This window comes from Nipponia nippon, unplaced genomic scaffold (genome assembly GCF_047370975.1).
Source record: "Nipponia nippon isolate SJK-2023a ecotype South Korea unplaced genomic scaffold, ASM4737097v1 scaffold_5, whole genome shotgun sequence".
Lineage (NCBI taxonomy): Eukaryota > Metazoa > Chordata > Aves > Pelecaniformes > Threskiornithidae > Nipponia > Nipponia nippon.
In genome coordinates, this window is record NW_028262369.1 from 84,857,750 (window position 1) to 84,879,642 (window position 21,893).

Below are 21,893 nucleotides of genomic sequence, written 5' to 3' on the forward strand. Positions count from 1 at the left end.
GTGCCAGATGGGGAACTAAAATCATCACAGTGCTTGCCTGCTGGTGCATCTGAGGAATGAGTTTTTTCTCCAATTATATCACTCCTGCAAAGTATGTTGGGTTGTTTCTTTGTTAAGAACTATAAATATGACTCACTGGTTACTAGGGTTCAGTTCCTTACTTCTTATTTTTAGATCAGTAATATTGCATTTCACTTAGCTAATATGCACTTTGTTTGGATGGACAAAATTTTCAAAGCAAAATCTGTAACTGCCCTTATTGACCTTTATTCATCATGTCACCCTCTCTGATGAGGAGCAATTCTATATTTACCTCCAGCTCACCTCCAGCTCCCCACAGGAAGGTGGACCAGGAACTCTACAGCTCAGGCTTGGTAATTCCCTGGTTCTAATGCAGAGCTGTTTCATGTTTCCGGAGAAGACAAGAGAAGTCCTATTTAACCTTGATAAAGAATAGCACTATGATTGTGAAAAGAAACTGGAGAGTGACATGTAGGTGAAACATTCTGGTAATGTTCCCATGCTGTCAGCTATTGTGAAATATGCCACCTTCATGACTAGAATTTATCCTGTCTCCAGTCTGCAGCTGCTTTGTGTTAGCAGAGATTCCTGCCACCAATTTATCTGGACTCCATAAGCAAGTCCATCCAAGATAAGACAAACTTTGGGCTTGCATCTGTTAGGTATCCATCAGGACTTTGCCTTCCATATTATCCTAGTTCAGTCCAATGAGTTCTGACACAACAGTTCATTATCTGAGGAATAGAACAACTTTTCACAAAGTGGAAGCCAAACATCTATTTTTTTAATATCAAGGGTACACATGAAGACAGTCCTGAAAACCCTCTAGTGGTCTATAATAACATGAAGATTAAAATGCTGTCTGTTGCACAGCAGCCACGGATTGCAGACTGTTATCTTCTTGAATAAAGCTGCTGCCACAAAGGCAGTGTCTTGCTGACTGTATTATGTAGAGAATAGGCGTCAAGCTTTAAAAGAGTCATTTAACAGAAGTTGAGAACAATAAGAAAAATATCTAAAGAACACAGCTTTCTAGGTAATTTACTCTGCCATTATTTGAAAGTACTGCTGTAGTTTCCCTCATACAGGACAGGTCATGTTACTGTAGCTGTCTTACATAGCCACTCAGAAGGGCTTCCTAGTGGCATGAGGACCACCGAGGAAGTAAATGGAAATAACTGTTGATCATCTGTTTTGATGCAAAGACTATCAGGGCTGTGTTGAGAAACCATCAAGGACAGGTTCAGAACAAAGAAAAGGAAGTACTGCTTTATTAAATGCGCTGTTGAACTGCATAGCTTCTTGCTTCAGCATGTCTGAAACAAAAAGAATTATGTGAATTCAAAACATTACAGTGTAAGTTAATGGAAGAAAAATCCTTAGAATCTGAGAACACAACAACCTTTCTTTGATATAGGAAATTGCTAAATCATAAATGTTCAGAGTATTTTCTAATATAAGCTTCCTCTGTTCTTGTATTGTTCCCTTATGTATCTGCAATTGGCAAAGACTTGGAGATGAGGTACTAGGTTACATGGGCCTTTTTTCTGACACAGTAAAGTTCTTTTATGTTATGCTTACCTTCTTACAGAGCTACACACATTCCCTACGATACCAGAGTCAGCCTCTAACTGCTTCTGCAGTTTACTGGCATATCAGTATGAGGAAGGTGAGAGAGATTTGTTGCCCTGAATCAACTAGAGACAAAATAAGCTGAAAGAAAAGCTCACTACACAGGGAACCAGACTTAGTATTCACTGGCAGGACGCAGCTGCTCTAGTAGCAAATAAGGGCTGGATGCAGTCAAGAGGTCGATAGCAGGGTGGCAACAGGAGAGCAGGGTAGAGAGGTGCTGCCCAGGAGTGTACTTACTTGTCCCTACAACAGACCAGAGCACACGATCTGTACCAGGTGTAGCTCCTGTCTCAATGGGAATGGCGCAATGCTGAGATCTGACTGAGAAGCCCACACCACACTGACTGAGATTTACAGCAAGAGAGAAGGATGGTGGAAGAAATTGCATCCACTCTAAGTATCCTGCTTTGCTAGAAAATCAGCCTTACATAGAATAGCCATATAGAATTATACGGAAATACGGACCTGCTCTTCTAATTCAGAGTATCCTGTTCTCCAAGAAGAGCTATTTTTAGGTGCTCTTCACTAAACATCACTGCATTTTCACTCTGCTTTTTTCCTCCTTCAAACTTTGCTCCATACTTCATCTTTGCCTACAAATGCATTCAGAAATCCAAACAAAAACCACTCTGTTTTGCACCCCTCTAGCCAAATCAGAGGATTGACTGAAAAACTTCCTTATAAAAGCTTTTCCCCAGCTGTGGCTATTTACTAAATAGGAGAGGATTAGCTTCTTAGGGGAAGCCAGCACAGAAAGTTAACTACACCTAGTTGCTGTGTTAGATTGCAAACCCTAGGTGACTGGTAGGATTCATGATTCTTGGATAATAGCAGTATTTTGGGGAATGAAATCCAGGTGTGCAGAGATTGAGCTAGTGTCAAGAAGAAAGGTATGCTGGGAGTTCAGTCATTGATAAAAAGCTTCTGGTCATTGAAGCCTAAAATAGGTTTGGTAGAATATGGGTTTAGGCTGAAATGAGTTTGAGGTTCTTAATGGTGAAGTGCTATTGTCAGTCTTAGTAGCAATGCATAAATAAAGCCTTTGTTATTGACCCTACTAGGGATCAAATATAGGCTTTCTGAGATACCTCAAATGCATAGGTCTACCTTTTGAAGGCATCTCTGTTCAATTTTCTGTTAGGTCTAAAGGATCCGACTGTGTATCTCTATTTCTTACTATGGAGCAGTTAGTGATAGGAAGGCTGCTTCTGAAGATAGGGTTCAACTCTGACTTAAAAACTCTAATCAAACCAGGGGTCTTTGGGCAGATTCTATTCTCAGTTATCTCTGTGGAAACTGAGTAGCTTTATCAAAACCAGCTGATAGTATAAGAGCAGGGTGGTGGCAGCATATGCTCTACGTAACTTTGTCTTCTAAATAACCTTCCTTGTACTGCTACTAAATCACAATATTCCTTTTCAAAGAGTATCTGAAATCACTTTGCCACAGAACCGAAGGAGCAGCAACAGTATTCTTCTGTTTTCTATTTTACTCAGTCCTGTACTTAATTAAAAAAGTGGGAAAAATAATCTAAATATTCAAAAATAAATTAAACTAATTTTGTGAACATTGAACCTTCACTCAAAGTTCACAGGCTGAAGGAGTAGGAGAAGAAAGTTGTTATTCCTCTTGTTTTATGCTTTAGATTTAAGGGTGCTGTCTTTACTTTGCAAAGTGCTTGGGTTATGGACGATGGTTGAACAAATTATATTTTTTTTTCCTAATCTTCTTGTCTGTGACTAACTCCAAATTTTACCCTCCTTACCTGCCTGTGATAATTTCTGGCTGCCATACGAACAGGATTACCCATTCTAAGTGTTATAGATCCATCAGTCTATTCCCAGATGTCTGGGAATTCTGAGTCAGTGAACTATATTGTATGTGGCCTTTTAACATTAATAGGCAACTTAAATTTTGTTGGATTTTTAATATATATTTTTAAAAAATCAATGACTTTCCAGGGATTTTGACCCAAAGTAATTACATTTATCAAATCCATATTTTTTCTTGTCTGTTTCAGTTTCTTGCCATTATCTTAAGCTGTTGCTGTCGCAGAAAATGTAAGCAAAACTCTGTGCCTTCCTAAGAGAGAATCTCCAGCTTACACCCGATGCAAGATCTTGTTCAAGAGGTGAAAATCAATTAGAAGTTATCTTTTTAGTTCTCTAAGATATTATCTGCTTGCGATGCAGAACTTTCAAACTTTTTCCCTTGATCTGAATATTCCTGTGAGGTAACTAACTTTAGACAGGCCCATAATAGTAAAACATTGTCAGTAGGTCTTCCTTTTCAAATGAGCAGAAAAACTTGTTTAAAGCACCTTCCATCTTTGAAAGCATTTTCCCCTTCATAAACCTTGAAGTGCTACAGCTAAGCTGGAGCTGTCTGCATACAGAAGCCTGCCTGTCACTTATGGAAAACTCAAATTTCATATATCAAGGGCTTGTGTGAAAATTGCTTTGAGTGTTAATTGCCCAAATGATTCAGCTTTATAAGAGCCTCTCTCATGTGCTCAAGTATGTCTCATAGCATGCTGAGTGCCAAGCTCCAATAGAGACCCAGCTGTGCTCTGCTCCCAGATGTTTGAAGAAGATAATTTTTGCCCATCATTTCAATCCTCCCCCCCAAAATCCTGAGAAATTTATTTAATGAAGTCATTAATGCACAATAGTGTATTTCTTCTTTTTTTGCTGTTAAAAGAATACTCTCCCTAGAATGTATGCAAGTTTGCCTTGGCTTATAATTACAGTAGCACATTGTCAGATTAACTGTGCTGAGGAGACAAAACAAAAGCCATCAGTTCAGCAAAATTAAGACTCTGCCAATGTAATTTAGAAAGGATCAGATCCCTCTGCTTTCAAAGATGCTGTTTGTTTGCTGTGCTTGAGGTCATTTTAATTCTCCGATTCACCTATTGCAACATGAATTCCTGTTGGAAACCTAACAAAAATATACTCAATCTTAAGCCTTTTCATAACTTTTCTTCATCCAGATCTCAATTTTCAACCTATTCATGTATTAGATCCTTGACCAATTTACATTGCTCAGGTTTTTTTAAGTCAAAGTAGCTACCCTGAAGTCAAGGGATCTGTGTTAATTTATACCAGCTGCCTGTGGGCTGAGCTGAAATCCTGGATCCAAACAATAGAAAAACAGCCTTTTACAGGGAGTTCCTGCCTGGACTTTGCCTATCAGTGTGGAGCTGCAGAGAATTTCAAGGAGAGGTTTTCTGTGCTGTATGGCGATAAAATATTTGTGAGATCCACAGCTTGATCTTCATAGTTAGTGACTACCATCAATTCCTACTCCTATCTGACTCAGCTGTCAGAAGAGATTTCTCTCAGACGATGTTGTAACTGAGTTTGAACAACCACAGATAGGCGCTGGGTTAATTCAGCCTGTCTTTGTGGCCAGGCTGCTCTTGAATCACAAGTATATAGCTGTATTTATACAGCACAGGTGCTAGGCGATATGAGTTCACTTTCCACAATTCCCAAAGTACTACGGTAAAGCTCATCTGTCTTCCCAGGTCCGTGCATTTGTGTGTTCATCCACCAACACCGCATTTCTAGCCCACAGGTTGCTCTGGCTTTACAGCGTCTGATCCAGCTGCTGTTGTGAGTTACGGACTCTGTCCAGCGTCTGTAGCCTCTTTCAGCTGTTGTTAAAGTAATTGCAAAGTCCATTTTCAGTGGTTCAATCAGAGGTGATAAGACCCTCTGGAAAGCATTTTGTCTGTAGCTGATGGCCCTCACAAGCTGGCGGCAGATGTTGATGTGGAGATTATTGAGATTGCACACAGATCTGAGAGACAGGAGACAGCGGAGCTCCTTGTGGTAACATGGGGATGAAGCAGCTGCTCTGAAACAGAGCCACAGCCACAAAAAGCTGTTCAAGTCTGGGGCAGCCAGAGTGACTCTAGATGATGCTTCTCTTTATGAAGCTGAGTCATTTGCTTGTATCTCTATCAAATGATCCATCCAAAATTAGGACACACACACCTGGGGATACAAATAATTTGCTAATTTTGTCACACTGGTGTTAATGGGTACAGTGGTGCAAAGCTTAACTTTCTCTTATATGGGCTTAGCAAAAGACCTTAAGAAGTACGATTTGTATTGTTATCTTGTCCTGTTAGCTGGAATACGAAATTCTGTATTCTTGCAAGGTTGTTTCAGCAAGGTGCTGTGCCGCCGGGGTATGTTGTTCTGAGTAAACATGTGAGATGTATTGCTGTTTCACTCGCCAACTGCAAGAACCTAGAAAACACAGGCAGAAACATACAGGCAGAGACTGGCTATCTCCCAAGGTATGAAGATCTTTTTATTTCTGTTTTTTTACATTCAGGTGTTGCCTGTAGTTAGAAATACTATTTGGATTAGACTAGTTTAGAAGCCACAGCAGCTACTGACATGACAACTGAATGTGCATGTAAATGTTCTGTATCCCAGCAGCTGTGTATACCCTTCTGGAGCAGGTGGCTATCTCTGTCTTTGGAGGGATTATTTTGTTTTACTCCCATCAGGAATTTCACCAGCTAAGCTATATGGTGTTAAAAAACAAACAAACAAACAAATAAACAAACAAACAAACCAACAAACCAAAAAACAAATAAAACCCCACCACTTCATTAAAATTCCAGTGCAAATCTGAGCACGCTTAGAGGTCTTGCTGTAGAACTAATGGAGTCCCTCATTGCTGCTTTCCCAGTTTATTGTAGACTCAGTTGCCTGTTTGGCTGGGAATGCCAACTTGGCCAAGTCACCCTGGATATCTCACCTCATAGACTTCTTGGGCTGGCTGATTGCTTATGTCTTTGATTTCTTTACAGACTTTGCCCATTCCAGTGTCCTTAACTGAAGGACATGGGAAATCACAACAATCCCAATTTGCTTGGAAGTCAGTAGATCTTATGGCCCCAACTGTTTACCAGCTGATACCTTTAGAAAGTTGTTCACCTTGGCAAAGGGCCTTATCTCCTGAGCTCTGCAGTACTGACAATGCGTGTTAACTGCTTTTAACTAATAGTGGATTTTTCATATGGGAAATACTTTTAATAGGAGTGCTGGCTCCTTCATACTCCAGAAACCACTAGAAAAATAAGCCAATACTTAACTATTTCATTGTTAATTTGCTGAAAATGGATATTTCAAATACTCTTTCTGTTCTTTATAGTTCTCAGGAAATGCATCATTTTTATTCTGACAAATAAAGCAAATAAACTGTAATGGGCAAATGCAACTGCTCTTTTGAGGAAGTAATTTTTCTGTTCTTTACCTCATAGAAGGCTTGTGGTGCCCCTATATTATCTATAAGATATTGTACAGCTGAAGAGAGCCTCCTAAAAAATTATTTTCTAGCTGCAATGGGACAAAATATTCATGCCAATTTGTTGTTGGGGCAGAGAGAACTAAAATTTGTGTTTTATTGAAAAGTGATACTCGGTGAGTATATATCATGATCTAGTGGACGAAGATGTGTAGGAAGTCATTTGTATTTTTTATAAGCTATCCTACTGCATGCTTATAGCAATACACCTCTTGTGTATTAAGTGTTCCTGACCAACTAAGGATGTGAGAGAGGCAGCAGTCTCAGCTGGAAGTGTTTAGTTGCTTAGCTAAATCTGGAGAAGCTTCTGCTTTTAGCTCTAACAGTCACAGTTTCAGTTCTTTTTATGACCAATGGCTTTTAAGGTACCAGCATGTATAACTGCAGCAGAAGTCTTCACCTTTGTGGAAGACAATACAGCACCAAACTTCTTATTGTTAGGAATCATTGAGCTTTACCTGAGACACAGGAGACTTTTGGTTTACTTGCAGAATCCAAAGGGTTTTCTTGTTTTCTTCAGAACTGACTTTAGTTAGAAAACCAAAGTCATCTTTGACGATGCCAACTAAAATGAAATGAACATCCCACAAACCTACCACTAGCAACAGAATGTACTGTGACTCACCTGCATCCTTATGCAGGCTTGCACTGATAGATGATGCTGTAATTTTCTCAGCCTTTCTAGAAGAATATTGGTTGTGAGTTAAGAATGAAGAAATACAGTCTTAAACTTGCACCCACAGCAACAAGGTGGAGAAGACAATGTTGGAAAATGTTCAAAAATTGTTACCAAATAAAAACCAAGGATATGTTCTTGCAGGTACTCTGGATAGTGACTGCAGAGGTACATATGGTAAATATACAATTTTAAGGAACTGCATAGCATTTTCTCAGGGGTTTAATTTTCCATAATACTACTAATAAAACAAAACAGAGCCCTTGGAAGGTGTGAACTCCTGCCTGGACTCAGAGCTAGGCAATGAATGATTATATGTATTTTCCCAGCTCCACCTTAACCCGATGCACGTAGAGAGAGAGGGTAAGACCTGGGAAGACACTGCACAAGAAAAATGATTATTAGATAAAATGACACAAACACATTTCACAAATGTTACTGCAGAGGGAAGATGAAACAAAAATATTGCTTCGCCTTTGTGCAATGTTAACAATTTTTACTGTACAGCACAGAACTGTTGGAAAATAGTTTTAGTGAACAATGACCTCTTATTCATCTGTTTGATTAAAAGTGCTTTTTCATCATACTGATTATTTATTTACTCTTTATTGCAGAAAGGAGACAATTATAAGGAGTTAAGAAGTGACTTTTTTTTCAAAAACAATTCAACTTTGGCCAAGAAATTGGTTTATAGAAAAGGTATTGTTTGGTCCATGTCAGAACAATATTCTGGTAATGCTTTCTTTCAAATCTTCAATGTCTCCCTGCTTTGTGTAGGAAGGCTGACCTTCTTTGGGAATGTGACCTTCATTCATGACTATGCCATTCGCTTCCTTATCGAAATGCCAAAAGCTGTTACCGAAATTACGAAACTGTTTTGTCAAGTTTTAAGGTTTTTTGTATGGGAAAAAAAAAAACCAACACAACCAAACCAACGACAATCCCCTCCCTCCCCTGAAGACTGGATCTATGAAAAGTTCAGCCAGAACCTTATAAGAAACTTCCTGATTCTGCAGCGGGAGAACAAAAACTGGACTTGAGGGCTGGGGCAAAATGAAAAAATTGGGACAGGCTTTCAAAATCCATGTAACTTACACCTCCAAGTGGGACAGCGAGTAAGCTGACTTAGTAGGTCAGATAAGGTTTAAAGTAATCTGATCCTGAACTATTTCCTCTTCTCCTTGGGCCTGTAATGCATTTTTCATTGCAGCCAGTGAAGCTGCAGAGATGAGAGATCTGGTTAAACTTAAACACAGCTGCCAGATGTTTTTGGGAGGAAGAAGGGGAGAGAGGTATTGAATGCGAAGACTAAGAAAAATAATTCTTTGGGGGCTCGGCAGAAGTCTCTATGACTAATTCTTGTGGTTTAACTTTCGGCAAGTGTTCAGCACCTTGCTGTTCAGGGGAATCAGCTTGTTCCTGATTCTGTGCTTGTGCCTTTCATTTTTCATTCTGTTTTCTTACATCCTGGTGTCAGAAGCATCACTCATGTCATGCAAGAAGAAAGACGGAGAGAGTCCTGAGCTCTCTTCATGGAACAATGGTCTTTATCCCTTTACCAGAAAACTGAGAGATATAATAATCTCTCTGATTCTTCCACTTCTGGTAGGCAAGTTGTGCTGCTGCTGAACAGAAGGGAATGGAGATATTTCAGCTCCATTCAGAAGAATTTCTGAGCACAAGGCTGTATTTATGCATAACATTACAGGAATATTAGAAAAGGTATGGAGAGCCCTGAGGGTCACACATGCATTTGTGAAACAAAAATTTATGAATGAAGAGGAAAGCAAAAATTGACAGTAAAGAATGGCAGAAAGTGTAATTTAATCGAAATACAATATAAAATCTTATTTGAGTTAAATATGACTTACAGTGGGCTTTATTAAAATGCTATTGATCACTCCATTAGGTGTTAAAATGAATAAAGATGATTGTTCCCAGTAACTAAGAATGTGGTGTTGAGTTGCATTTTATCAGCATATCCATATGTCACACTGAGAAGGGCTTTCAAGTGAATCTGCTAGCAATCCCTCTGAGAGATTAAATACTTCCTTTCCAAGATACTGGGAACGGAATGACCGCTTGGGTCTTCCTGGTCATTAGCCAAACATCAGAAATCAGGAAACCTCTCTATATGCAGCCCCAGCAAGGCTGGCTGCAAAAGGTTTTTCTTTTTTTTTTAAGCTGAAATAGAAATGTTAATCAAAATCTTTGCTGGGAAGCAGGCTCGTTACTGCAAGGTCTGGACCCTTTTCTTTCTCAGTGTAGTCAAAATATCTTGTACTGAGGCTTTAGTTCCAGCACCAATGATATGAGAGGTGTGAAGCAAATCATACGTATGTGTGAGATGTTGCTATGTGATGGCACATATTGCTGAAAACTCTTATTTTCAGGTACTTCCCTTTTTTTAGTATTTTTTTCCCTTTTTCCTCTTTGTTTCTGCTGTAAGCTGGTCATCCGTAAAGGATTAATTTGGTCCCAACAGACTTTCATTATTTCTTGGCAAAGAGCCTATGGCCAATCTCCATGGAACTACATGCCATGGAGTGCCACTGGTAACAGTACACACCGTCACAGATTTGGGCTGGTGAAGCACCTCCAAGAACATTGAATCCCATTGTCAAATGTGGTATGAAGTCAAGGTCAAATTTCCATAATGTGCTGGCTAATAATGGAGGATCCAGTGCCTAGTCTTCAGTAGTCTTACCTCTCTGCTTGTCATCCCAGCAAGAACATTGCTCATGAACCATTTGGCTACTGCTGGCCCCCTAACAGCATCAAAGTTCTATGTGACATGAAAGGCCCATTGGAAGAGCTGTTCTTACCACAACTTCTCCACTTAAGAATATTAAAACTTAGATGATTCACTGTCTTTCTGGTACCCTCCAGGTTTTCACCATTTTGAGGCATCATTTTGACCCAATAACATATCTTTTAAAGGCCTACTGTTTTGTTTTTTTTTTTTCCACTGACAGCAATGATCTTTAAAAAAATATGTGGCAGAGGTGAGATTACAATACCTATTACACTAGGCATAACTGATTATTCTTTAACTAGGGATACATTAAGATAAAAGAGAAATTATGTGGAAAGCATGAAGAACAAAGCAGAAGTATTCATATTTGGTAGCAGTTGGGTGGAAGGCAGGCCATCCATCAGTAAATACTCATTAGATATTTATAAGCCTGCCTAGAATTTTTAAGAATACTCTGCATTAGATAACAGACCAGTGTACAGGTCCACACTGGCATCCATAGGGTAATGTTCCTTCAGAGAGAATTATTGTTTGATTTCTTATTTGAAGTTTGACTCCTTCTTAGATCTATCAAAAGCTTCTCTGGCTTTTTTAATGCAAACACCAGCAGTATATCTTTTAGGGTTTGCATGTTCTATTAAGAAAAATTCTAGCCTACTATTCCTTTTTGATCTATGTTCTTATGAAAACAACATAATTGGCAATTCTCAAAGTTCATGGTATTTTAAAAGAGAACAAAAATATGAGAACAGTCTTAAATGCTGAAAATGACAACTTTAATTATAAAGTTATTTGGTTCTTCATAGTTTAGCTTTTTTTTTTTTTTTTCTCAATTCAAAATGTAGTAGATTTATACCAGCAGTGTATTAATAGCTTTGGTAAATACGAACATTATAGTCAGCTTTAACATACAATCAGCAGTAAGCTTTGAATGCTCTGTGCTCTCTATTCTTGTCATAGCAATGCTACAATTCTAATAGACTTTAATACAACATATCAGATACTTTCCGTCATACATACAGTTTGAAACAACAGAAAAATGGTATGAAGACACGAGGTTATGCTGAAAGATCAGTCCTTATAAAGATTTCTACTTTAATTTAGTGTGTTTCTTTCTGACATGGGTGGGAATACAATGTTTTGGAGAAAGGATAAATATAGTCAGTGAAATTCTTGTCCCACTGAACTCAGTGGGATTTTATCCCACCACACAGGGAACAGTTGTGTAGAATAAGGATGCCTTCTTTCCAGTCACTGACGATATTACTTTCTTGAACTAGAGAAGGACCTCTACTACTACAAATGTTTCATTACTTTGTAATATGGTTGAAATTTTTACTCATCATATATATTTTTTTCTTTGATATCATTAGCTTCCTTTATTAACTACCTGAATTTCCAGACATCAGATGTGTGTTCATTGCTTGTTCAGGGCTTCTTTAGTTTTCTGTCTTATATGAACTGCTGCTGTGAAACTTCTGCATTTTCTAAACACACAAAGCTTTCTTATGTGAAGAACTGAGAGAAAATGCAATAAACAGCTCTTAATACATTTAACGTGAGTACTCTTTTGGTGTGTATTTACTAGCACTTTTTGATTGGACTGGCACATGCAAGGACTTCAAACACCTCATATAATTCAGAGAAATTTGTTGTCAGCAGTTATCTTCAGCAAATGCACTTTGATTTCTCCAAATGGCAATATCTATTTTATTTGATGAAAAACTGCTCCCCATCTCTATTGGCATCTAATTACTTTCTCCCCCTCTGTATCTTTTTACCGATTTACACCTTGTCTCAGCATTTCCTGTGTTCTGTGAGGAATCCTCACAGGCTGTAGCTAGTGGTGCCATCCTACTTATCTTGCAGCTATAAATGTTTCAGCACCTTGTCTGCTTTCCTTGCTGAAAGGGAACAGTCTTTTTTATTTTCCTGTCCTGGTGTTCCCCCAATGATCCTTAGATTTGATTTAAGAGAAAAATCGATGTTGATGTTCTGAGGGATCCTATGGTACTATTTTTAATAGCCCCCCAAAGTGATTTGGTCCTGTTGTTCTAAAAATTAAAAAAAAAAATCTAGGCTAGTGGCTGATTAAATACGCCTTGGGACTGCATTAATGTGCAATGGTACATTGGACCTCAGGAAAACCTGGAATGATAGAGGCCAAGTCCCCGAAAAAAATGTGTATGAAGTCCAGTAATGGGTGGTCAGATACACATTTGGAAGTGACTGCTTTTGGACAGAATTACTCTGCTGAGCTGTAATGCTACTACAGGGGCTGACACTGGCATGCAGCCATTTTTGTGCAGGGGAGGACTGTACAGGCATCCTCCAAAAATTAGAAGAAATTGAGTTCCAGATGTTAAGGCAGAATGGTAGAATACTGAATCTGTGAAGCCTGTTTTCAAAGCTTGACAAGAAGAGATGGTTTAAAAGGAGATTTTTTTTTTTCCTTTTGCAAACAATGATTTTTTTTCAGTGAGAGAATTTGAAAGCTCCATGGACCCACTCTTAAAGCTTACCAATGTAATCAGAAATATTATGTTTAATTCTTGTCATTTCCACATATCCTTAAAAAATGTCTTGTGTTCCTACAAGATCATATTTATCCTCTCTCTTCCAACTCCAGCAAATATTGGTAATTCTGAGGCACAGCTTTCCTGTTGATCATTGAAAATGACTTATGCTTCTAAACACGGGCCAGTGGCTTTCTGTGCAAAGTGGGATTCAACAAGCTTTCACAGGTCATTAAGTCATCAGGACAAAATTGAGTTGCTTGAGGAGCTGTCATTCTGCTCCCTTGTTTAGTGAACACTAGAGATTTATAGTACTAAATTTAACTAACTAGAGAGCTTGCAATACTATTTTTAGAGTTGTTTTCTGTGAAAAAGTGGCATATGTGATCCCTTTGTAAATCAAGCTCAGGCCAGGTTGGTCAGGTTTGATCAAATTTGACACAGGATTGGAAGTTCAAAGCTAAAACCCTTGTGAAAATTGGTTCTTGGCTGGCAGAGAGGGACAGAGTATCTTCACTGATAAAAATAAATAAATAAATACATAAGTAAATGGCCAGTTCTTTGCCATAGGGAAGGCAGTAGGGATCCAGATGGGAGCCTGGGGGACTGCAAGCAAGAATGGCAGTCACAGCTGGGGAGATGGGGCACCGGAGAGCTGTGGGACAACAGGCCGCAGCAATGGAGGAACCTGGGTTAAAAGTATGTGGGGGAAAAAGAAACTGTTTCCTTAATCCTCCTATTCAGGAAACAAATTGTAAAAATCATTTAATCATCAGTGATGAAAAGCTATGGCTGCCAACCGAGACATCTCAGCATTGTACATAATGTTTGTTTTAGCACAGCATGTTGCTTGCAGAAGGATGTTTTGCTAATTAGTCCTAAAAGTTATAGGACGTTTGTAATGCATTCTTTTTACAACTAAATGGAATGACTCAAGACAGTAGAGTTATTGTATGATTAAAAAATAGCAGGATCAGGCTGTTAAGAGTCTGTCAGTCATCAGATGTCATGAGCTTTCTTCATTACAAAGCAAAATTTGCCCTGAAAAAAACAAATAAACAGAAAATTTCCACAAACCATCTCTTCTCTCTGTTCAGCATGCTTGAGTCATTTCTAAATACACAAAGCCCTGGAACCCAAAAGGACACTGTAAAAAAAAAAACTAACTAACTGAAACTGTAGCTCTTGCCAGAGTCACTGCTCTGCAAATATTCAAAAAGTGGCTCATTACCAATAGAGAAACTGTTGCTATACGCTTGGGCTGTCAGCCTAGATGAATAGGGAAAATAGGATAAAGAGATTTAATTAAGCTACTAAGAAGGCATATAGTCAAAGACCAGTAGTTGCATTTGGTTCAGATTTATAGGAAGCAATGACACAAAGTCTGGTGTTGACTGAACTGGTAAGAATTGGCTGAGCTCTGCTGAACTCATGTTGTACCACCAGAAAATCTGGCCTCTAGTTCCAATGTGGACAGTTAGTCTGTCTCAGTCCACCTCATAATTAAAAAACTCACACACACCCCAAAAGAGACACTAATTCAGGTTCTCCTGTGTATCAGGTATGACACAGTTGTCTAATTATAATTAGCAGACTCAAGTTGCATAAACCAGAATTGCATGACTGGGCAGGGAGACAGGAATTTATTCCCCATGTTCCCTCACCACTTCCTCTAAAGTCAATTTTCTTTAAGAGCCAAACTTACGTTACATGGTTCTGAGTATATGAAAAGGCACAAAAGGCTGGTAGTCCTTTATAGGTCCTGCTAGCACTGGAGGAAAGTTTTCTGATGTTCCCACGCCTTGTGTGGGAGATGCAGCAGAGCTCAAGTCACCCTGTTTACCCTCTCCTCAGGGGAAATATTTACATTTTTATTGAACTGAGGGGTCAGGGGTCTTCAGTTTTACAAACTCAGTCTTACAGCTAAGATTAGTGAATTTCTCCAACACTTGTCCTAGAAAAACAAAACCAGATTCCTTTTTCAAAAGTAGTAAAAAGATTAAAATAGTAATGTTATCTTAGAAGGAAAGAGTCAGGTGCATAATACCAAAATATTTGAGCTCTGCTAGTCCTGGGTTTTGTGCATTTTATACTGCACTAGCCACAGAATACAATGTGGTTGTGCAATGGTATGTTATGAAAAATATCTTAAGCATTTAGTAAATTTGGCACAATTCTGATATTCTTTGGTTAAAATGCAAACATGTGGGGATTTAAGATTCAAAATCAAAGCTATCGGGATTCTAAGAATAACTGAAAGTCCATCTCATTCAGGTGCTGAAAAAAGACTGAGATTGTGATTGAAAAGACAAAAATATCCCATTTCTTCATTTGGGTCCTCAGAGTCTTGTCTTGTTCAGATCTGTCTTGTCTTGCAGCATTTTTGTGGCCAATGTCGATAATGAATACTGGAGTCCAGGAGCTTTCCAACTTTGGTGCCAAGAAGTGAGCACAAGTGATCAGCAACAATGTCTTGAAAGCACAGTTGTAGATGACTTTACATATATGTACACATACATATAGATCAAAATAGAAGAAAAAACATATTGAGTTGAGCAGAGCTCATCAGTGTCTTATTTGTTATCGTGTATTTCTCCCCCTCTATTTTCAGTAGTCCATGGCACCATCGCAGCTGGGGATGAGCAGGTGCAGAGAACAATTATCTTATTTCCAGAGCTAATTCTGAGCTTCAATTAGGAAGCCAGCTTACTGGGGTAAAGAAACTCATCACCATTGATTCTTAGGCGAGGAATAAGATCTTTTCATGTGACTCACCATGACTAATCTATTTATTTATTTATAATAAAGCATCAATGGTTGGTGTAATTCTCTTACCTAGCACAATACAAAGGCCATACAGAGGCCGTACAGAGGGAGACATCAATAGAACACAGTGGGATGCAGATGAGCAAGCTTCTTTATAGTGTCAGTCTTATGGTTGCATTTGTAAAAGATTTATCAGTATCTGCACCAGAACTTAATTCCTCTCCCTGCAAAAATCCAAAATCCTGCTGGTGGGCATTCAAGAGAATTTTCCAATGTAAAATAAATAAATAAATACTCAGGCAAAAATATCTTACATGAAAAAATCTAGCTGAGCTCCATTGTTTCAAAAGGCCTGCTCAAACCAAGATGCTTTACCTTTTAATATCTACTTATGCATGCATGCAGGGAACCTACCAACTAATTGGAATCATATTTGTAAGTTTACTGACTACTATATTGTAAATTCCAACATTTTGCAGTTCTCAAGCTGACATGCAGAGCAAGTTAGAAATAAATCCTTCATTCTTACATTTCCCATGTTTTCCAACAGTTTTATTTCTTTGAAGTGTCTTTGACTTTTATATATATAAAAATCAAAAAACTAAAAAAAATACCAATCTAAATCCCCAAACAAACAAAACAAACTCCCCTGTGCCAGCAAAATTGCACATTTAAGGAGAGGGGGATATACCTGGCCTACAAAGCTATTTTTGTTCCAGCTACATCAGCTTTATCTAGTTTAATGTTTGTTCTGTGACCATTTGAAATGCAATTTCAGGTAGTTCTGTATCATATCAGCATAAGATGCATCATTAACTCTAGGAGGATATTTTGCATTGGCATCTGCTATTTTCACCAAATGTCAAGGCTTGACATTTGCTATCTTTATCTGGTTTTGGTGTATCACTCATGCTGAGATTTTGTTTCTTCTTATCTCATATTGATTTCAACTGTGACCAGCTGTGTTGCTAATAAAATCAACAGGCAAGTACCTGGCATTTAGTTCTTCACCAGTAGAGGAAAAGAAACAGCCCAGTGACAAAAAAGTAAAGAGAGAGATACTTTTCAATTAGGATGCTTGCCTGTATCCTCATATTATCCATCTCTTAGCACTTCTGTTGATGTAGCATTTCTTATTGATTCCCTTGGGGAAATCTCCATGGAAATCCTTGCCTCTCAGATGAAATATTCCTTTTTGCTCTCATCCACTGCTTCCTGGAGAGCGGGGTCATTTTTCAAAGCGGCATCTGCGCTTTCGGCAAACTCAGTTCCTTTTGCCTCATTGGTGTGGTAGGTGCCCTTATGCCTGTACATGTACCGGACCATCACCACCAGCAGGCAAATGAGGACAAATACCACTGCAGCAATCACACCTAGAGGAAAGAGACCAGTTAAATGTATTGTCAGTAATAAAATACAAGCAGTATCTCACAGCCAGGCATCACAACTTCAATTACTTGATAGGGAAAAGCCCATATATCATAAGATGTTCGCATGTTGTAGTGGCTGGCATCAGAACAGAGTGTGACATGGCAAAAAACAAGACGGGATATAGATACTGCAGGAATGCAGGTCAAAGTCTCACTAGCTTTCTTTCAAATCAATGTCTTGATTTTGTTGAACTCATTGGAGCTAAAAGTTCATTACAAAATGAGGAGAAATAAGAGAACATAAAGGAAAACCAATAGGTTTCTTTCATCCTTCTGGTAACATATACCCAGGGGAATTTGCAGGCAACCCGACCCTGCCTCCATGAGTGTACCTCAATTTAAGGAGTGCAGGGCACTGAATATTTCTTAGGAGACATTCAACAAATAGCAGGAGCCGTGTGACTGCAGTACTGCTCTGTATTTGCAAGCTGCCATTTCATGCTGTGTTCTAATTAAGAAAGTCTGATTGTAATGAATGTGGAAGTGACACTGGGGAGGAGGAAGGGATTCTGGGTAGATCTTTCCTGTCTCCTGGACTAAGGCTAATTACTAGCAATGATGTGTTGACTGGACAAAAATTTCCATAGGTAACCCAAATGTGCATAGGACTAATGGAAGCACTCCTAGTGAAGGAAAGTAAATCCGGGTTCCAGGGGCGATCGTGCAGAGAACACTGTGTGTCCTTGCTTCCCAGAGCCCCTTCATTTTTTTCCTTTTCTACCATGAAAGGTACAATTCCATAAAAGAGAGGCACCCCTAAGTCCGTTGTTAAAAAAATTACAAGCTGTATCCCCTTCCCTCCAGATGAAATTGTTCACTTAAGAATCCTGAAAATAAATGAAGTATTTTGAAGTTTATTCAACTTGTGTGATTTTTACTTTTTTTAACATTTTTTGGATACAACTGGGATGTGCTTATAAACTCTTTAGCTGTGATTCTGCACAAGTACATGATACTGAGCTGATTCTATATTCACGTGACTCTAGGAGTAAATCAAACATTAAAGAAGTACACAATAAAAAGCACCAGAACAGGACATTCCTAGGAAAATCCTATATGTGGAGTGTGAAGCTGCTGTGAGGATGCAATAGGTAGGAATTAATCTGTCTCATTGTAGGCATCTACAGTTCAAGAGGCTCCATCTGAGTTACTCCCCTTGGGCTTTCCCCAACATTGGACACTTTTAAGATTCAGCTGGACAGGGCGCTGGGCCATCTTGTCTAGGCTGTGCTTTTGCCAAGAAAGGTTGGACCAGATGATCCTTGAGGTCCCTTCCAACCTGGTATTCTATGATTCTATGATTCCTCTGTCATCAGTGGATGGTGGTGTGTGTGTGTGATTTCTTTTCTAGAACGGAATTACTACGTTTGGTCAGATGAATCGCTCGCTGGAAATGCCTATTCTGCAGAGAAAATGAGGGGTATGTAGACAGTATCTCTCTTCTGTCCCCTGTGTTCAAGATATGTGGCAGGGTATATCCAAAGCTTTGGATTTATCAGCATCAGTAGACTGAGTGGGGATACCCTATTGGCATGAAAACAGGGGAATGGAGAGAACATTAGCGGGGTAAATAAAAATGATAGCTCTGTCTTAAAAATATGCCTGCAATGTTATCATGCAGATTTTATGGTGCCTGGTTCTGGAAAGTGAAGTTACTCCTTAGCAGAAATGAAATTGCTTATACAAAGAACTTTAGGTTTACAATAATATCATAGTTGCAGTGGGGGCTTCATCAGTTTTTAGGACCTCACTGGTATCCCTTGACACAAGAGACTTTAATAGGCTTTGGATGTAGCACAATATTAATAAGCCTAAGGGACTAAGTACAAATCAATTTACCTGCTATTTGTTCATAGAAAGCTGAAATTAAAGTTACAGGAGATGGGACCTGAGGGAAATATAGCAGAACCTCACCAGTTTGCACTAATGATTGGTATAGCCCCTTGTGAATGACTGAAATTAGTGCGTTAGCATGGAAATGAACAAACACAATAAAAATAAAAAGACAGGTTCTCTCTGTGAACATAGCTTTGCTCATTTATTCTGACAACCGTATTTAGTTTAAATGCATGAGAGAGCTTTAATGGAACACCAAGAAATGCACTGTGGTATATTCTGTAAAAACAAAGGGTCAGCTGGTATGAGCTAGCATGGCTCAAATCAAAGGTGCTACACCAGTTTTGTATTAAATGACAATCTTGGCCCAGTGAATAATGAAGAAAATCAGAGGTTGACTTTGCTGCTGGACTCTTAGGTATTTTGTCTTAAAATGAGGAAATGGATGGGGGTGGTGCTGCTTACTATACAGTTTATGCTCATTATCTCATCTCATTATCTTGCCAATAGCCCCTCTGGGAGCAGATTTCCCACTGGCCTAATTAACTCTAATTGTGCCACTCCTGTTGTCTTGTCAGCAAAGTAGGGGATTTGCAAAATGCAAGACATCAACCAACCCGCTGTTTTAATTCTAATGGTGCTGCTTAGTATGGTCTGTTACTTACCTCCAATAACAGCCACATCTGCTCCAGCTGTGGGGCTCTCGATGTCTCCACCTATAAATAGATTAGAACATACAAAACTTAATTAAAGAAAAAGGAATTGGATCGTATGTAACAGCAGTGACTGTACTCGTGGTGCTGTATTATTTTAACCTTTGAAACTCAGAACTTAAACGAGATCTCTCGTTAGCAAAAGACATTTATGAAACATCTCATTAGAATTAGCTGTACTGTAACAGTTTTCTGTCACCATAACACTGGAAAATAAATAGCTAGCACATTATGCAAACTATCATGGCCCTCAGGGAAACACCTACTGTTTATTATGAGCACTTACCTGTAACACCCTCCAGCGAATGATTAAATTAAGAGCGTTCAGGTACTGTGATTACTCTCAGAAAGGCAGTTTTGGGGAAAAAATGTTGGTGCCTATTCATTTTCCCATTTATGGCTCTTCAGACTATGGTCTGGATCTTGATTTGATGCAAATTAATCTGGCTCTATTAATTTCAGTTAGTATTTATTTATCTGCAATATCCTGTTTTTAATCTTAGCATTTGTTTTCTTTTAAACCTGCATTTGAAATCAAGGCAAGCCTGTTATGTGTGTGGTATAAAACACAGTTGTCACTTAGAGTAAGTCTGAATTTGGTGCTGATAAATCAAATTATGTTCTTTACTGGATTATAATTTATAAAAAACTATAACTTTGCAATTTAAATGCAAAAGAGAAGTACCTGACTATGCCCTTTGAAGAAGTAAGAAATTGGTCTGAAAAGTTGCAAGCTGCTGAAAGAGCAGTTAGAATTTGAATTATGTTTTGATCTTAATTATAGCACTTACTAATTATAGCACTTCTGCTCCTTATTTCATGCCACTGGTATCAGCCCTTAGTCCTGAATTATGTGGATGTCTGAGAAGGTGATGAACTCCTGGAGTTCTTCCATGCTAGGTTTATGACAGGACACTCCTTTCTTTGTTTATTATTGTACTATTTATACAATTCTAAGTGATATTGGTTTCTGAATAAGGCAAATAGGTTTATGTGAGGTATTGTTTTATTTCTCTTTGGTAAATGCAGTGGATAGAAAAGTTTTCTGGAAAAGGTAAAAATGCTAATTCCAAATCCTTCTGTAAATTCAACAGTAGCACTATGGCTGATATCTGACTCTCCTTTTGCTAAATCTGTGATAGATGATGCAAGGATAAGACACTATCAGCAGTTTCCTCCTTACTCATATCCAGTGTCTTATATCAAATTGCAATAAACAGAGGAGAACTGAGATTTAAAGGATACCTCTCTCCCCAAACATGGGAGATGCTTTTTCTGGAAAGTAGGATCTCTCTCGCCCAGAGATCCTTCCCACATTTTCTTCCAGCTATACACTGATGGAAAGATTGAGCATGCCTTGTGTAATTTAAAAACTCTAATTATGTCTACGTCCATTCAAAACCTGTGTGCCTCAGAAGAGATTAATTGCTTCAAGGTCAAACTGTTCTGTATTTCTTTATACACCAAATATATGCTGCATGCCAAAAAAGCAGGCTCCTCTACAGCAATCAAATACTTGAAGGTGTGAATTTTAAAATGCTTCCCTAGCCACACAGCTTGCTTCCAAACATTAATTCCAGATCAAATCATTATCCCTTTAATTATAAAAAGGTATGTGAGTAACTCTCTGCTCTTTCCTGTTGTTCCCAGGTGCCTCTCAGATTCAGATAACAAGCAGGTGCCTTATCTCTAGTACTTGCCACCAAAGTGCTTTTTGATAATGGATTACGGTATCATCACTTTGCAGAAAAGTTTTCATTTCCATACTGTACTTTTTAAGTTTTCAGAAGAATGCTGGACTCATCTTGAGCTACCATGTAGTTGGCACTGATCTGTTAAGCTGACGATGCTGTGCTGTTCAGCAACCTGCTAACACTGTGACGTGGCTTCACTCACCACAGTTACCATTTTACTGCAAAGACGACAGTTTAACTTCTTTGTGTGTCGACTTTTTACCACAGAAAGTGCTTGCTGTCCTCTCAGCTGGCCTTTTGCTGCATCATCCAGAGTGCCAGGATACCACAGCTACCACCACCAATGACCAGAAGTTTCCAGGGTCTGCTCCCTAGATCATTTTCAGAGCAGGGATGATGGAATGGAGAGAGGGACCCTCAATGCCTGTCTCACAGTTCCTGAAATTTCACTTTGTCCAAAAATAGCTATGTGATTCATGGCAATATCACAATATTGCTAGGCAGGGGGGGAAGACATCAGTGT

General features: G+C 38.8%; 1 protein-coding gene across 4 annotated transcripts in view; it reads right to left on the reverse strand.

The window, feature by feature from the left end:
* Positions 1 to 387: 387 nt before the first annotated feature.
* The window catches only part of GYPC (glycophorin C (Gerbich blood group)), a 46,970-nt gene continuing 25,464 nt past the window's right edge, over positions 388 to 21,893 (reverse strand). For 3 of the 4 annotated variants that reach the window (XM_009472198.2, XM_087733331.1, XM_087733333.1), the window contains exons 2-3: positions 19,629 to 19,679; positions 14,782 to 17,070 (exon numbers count right to left, since the gene is read on the reverse strand). In XM_009472198.2, the coding sequence (XP_009470473.1) occupies positions 16,874 to 17,070; positions 19,629 to 19,679 (248 nt within the window). In that variant the 3' untranslated portion in view covers positions 14,782 to 16,873. Of the gene's footprint in view, positions 5,916 to 14,781; positions 17,071 to 19,628; positions 19,680 to 21,893 lie in introns of those variants that run through there. The other variant, XR_015699006.1, reaches the window with a different exon arrangement.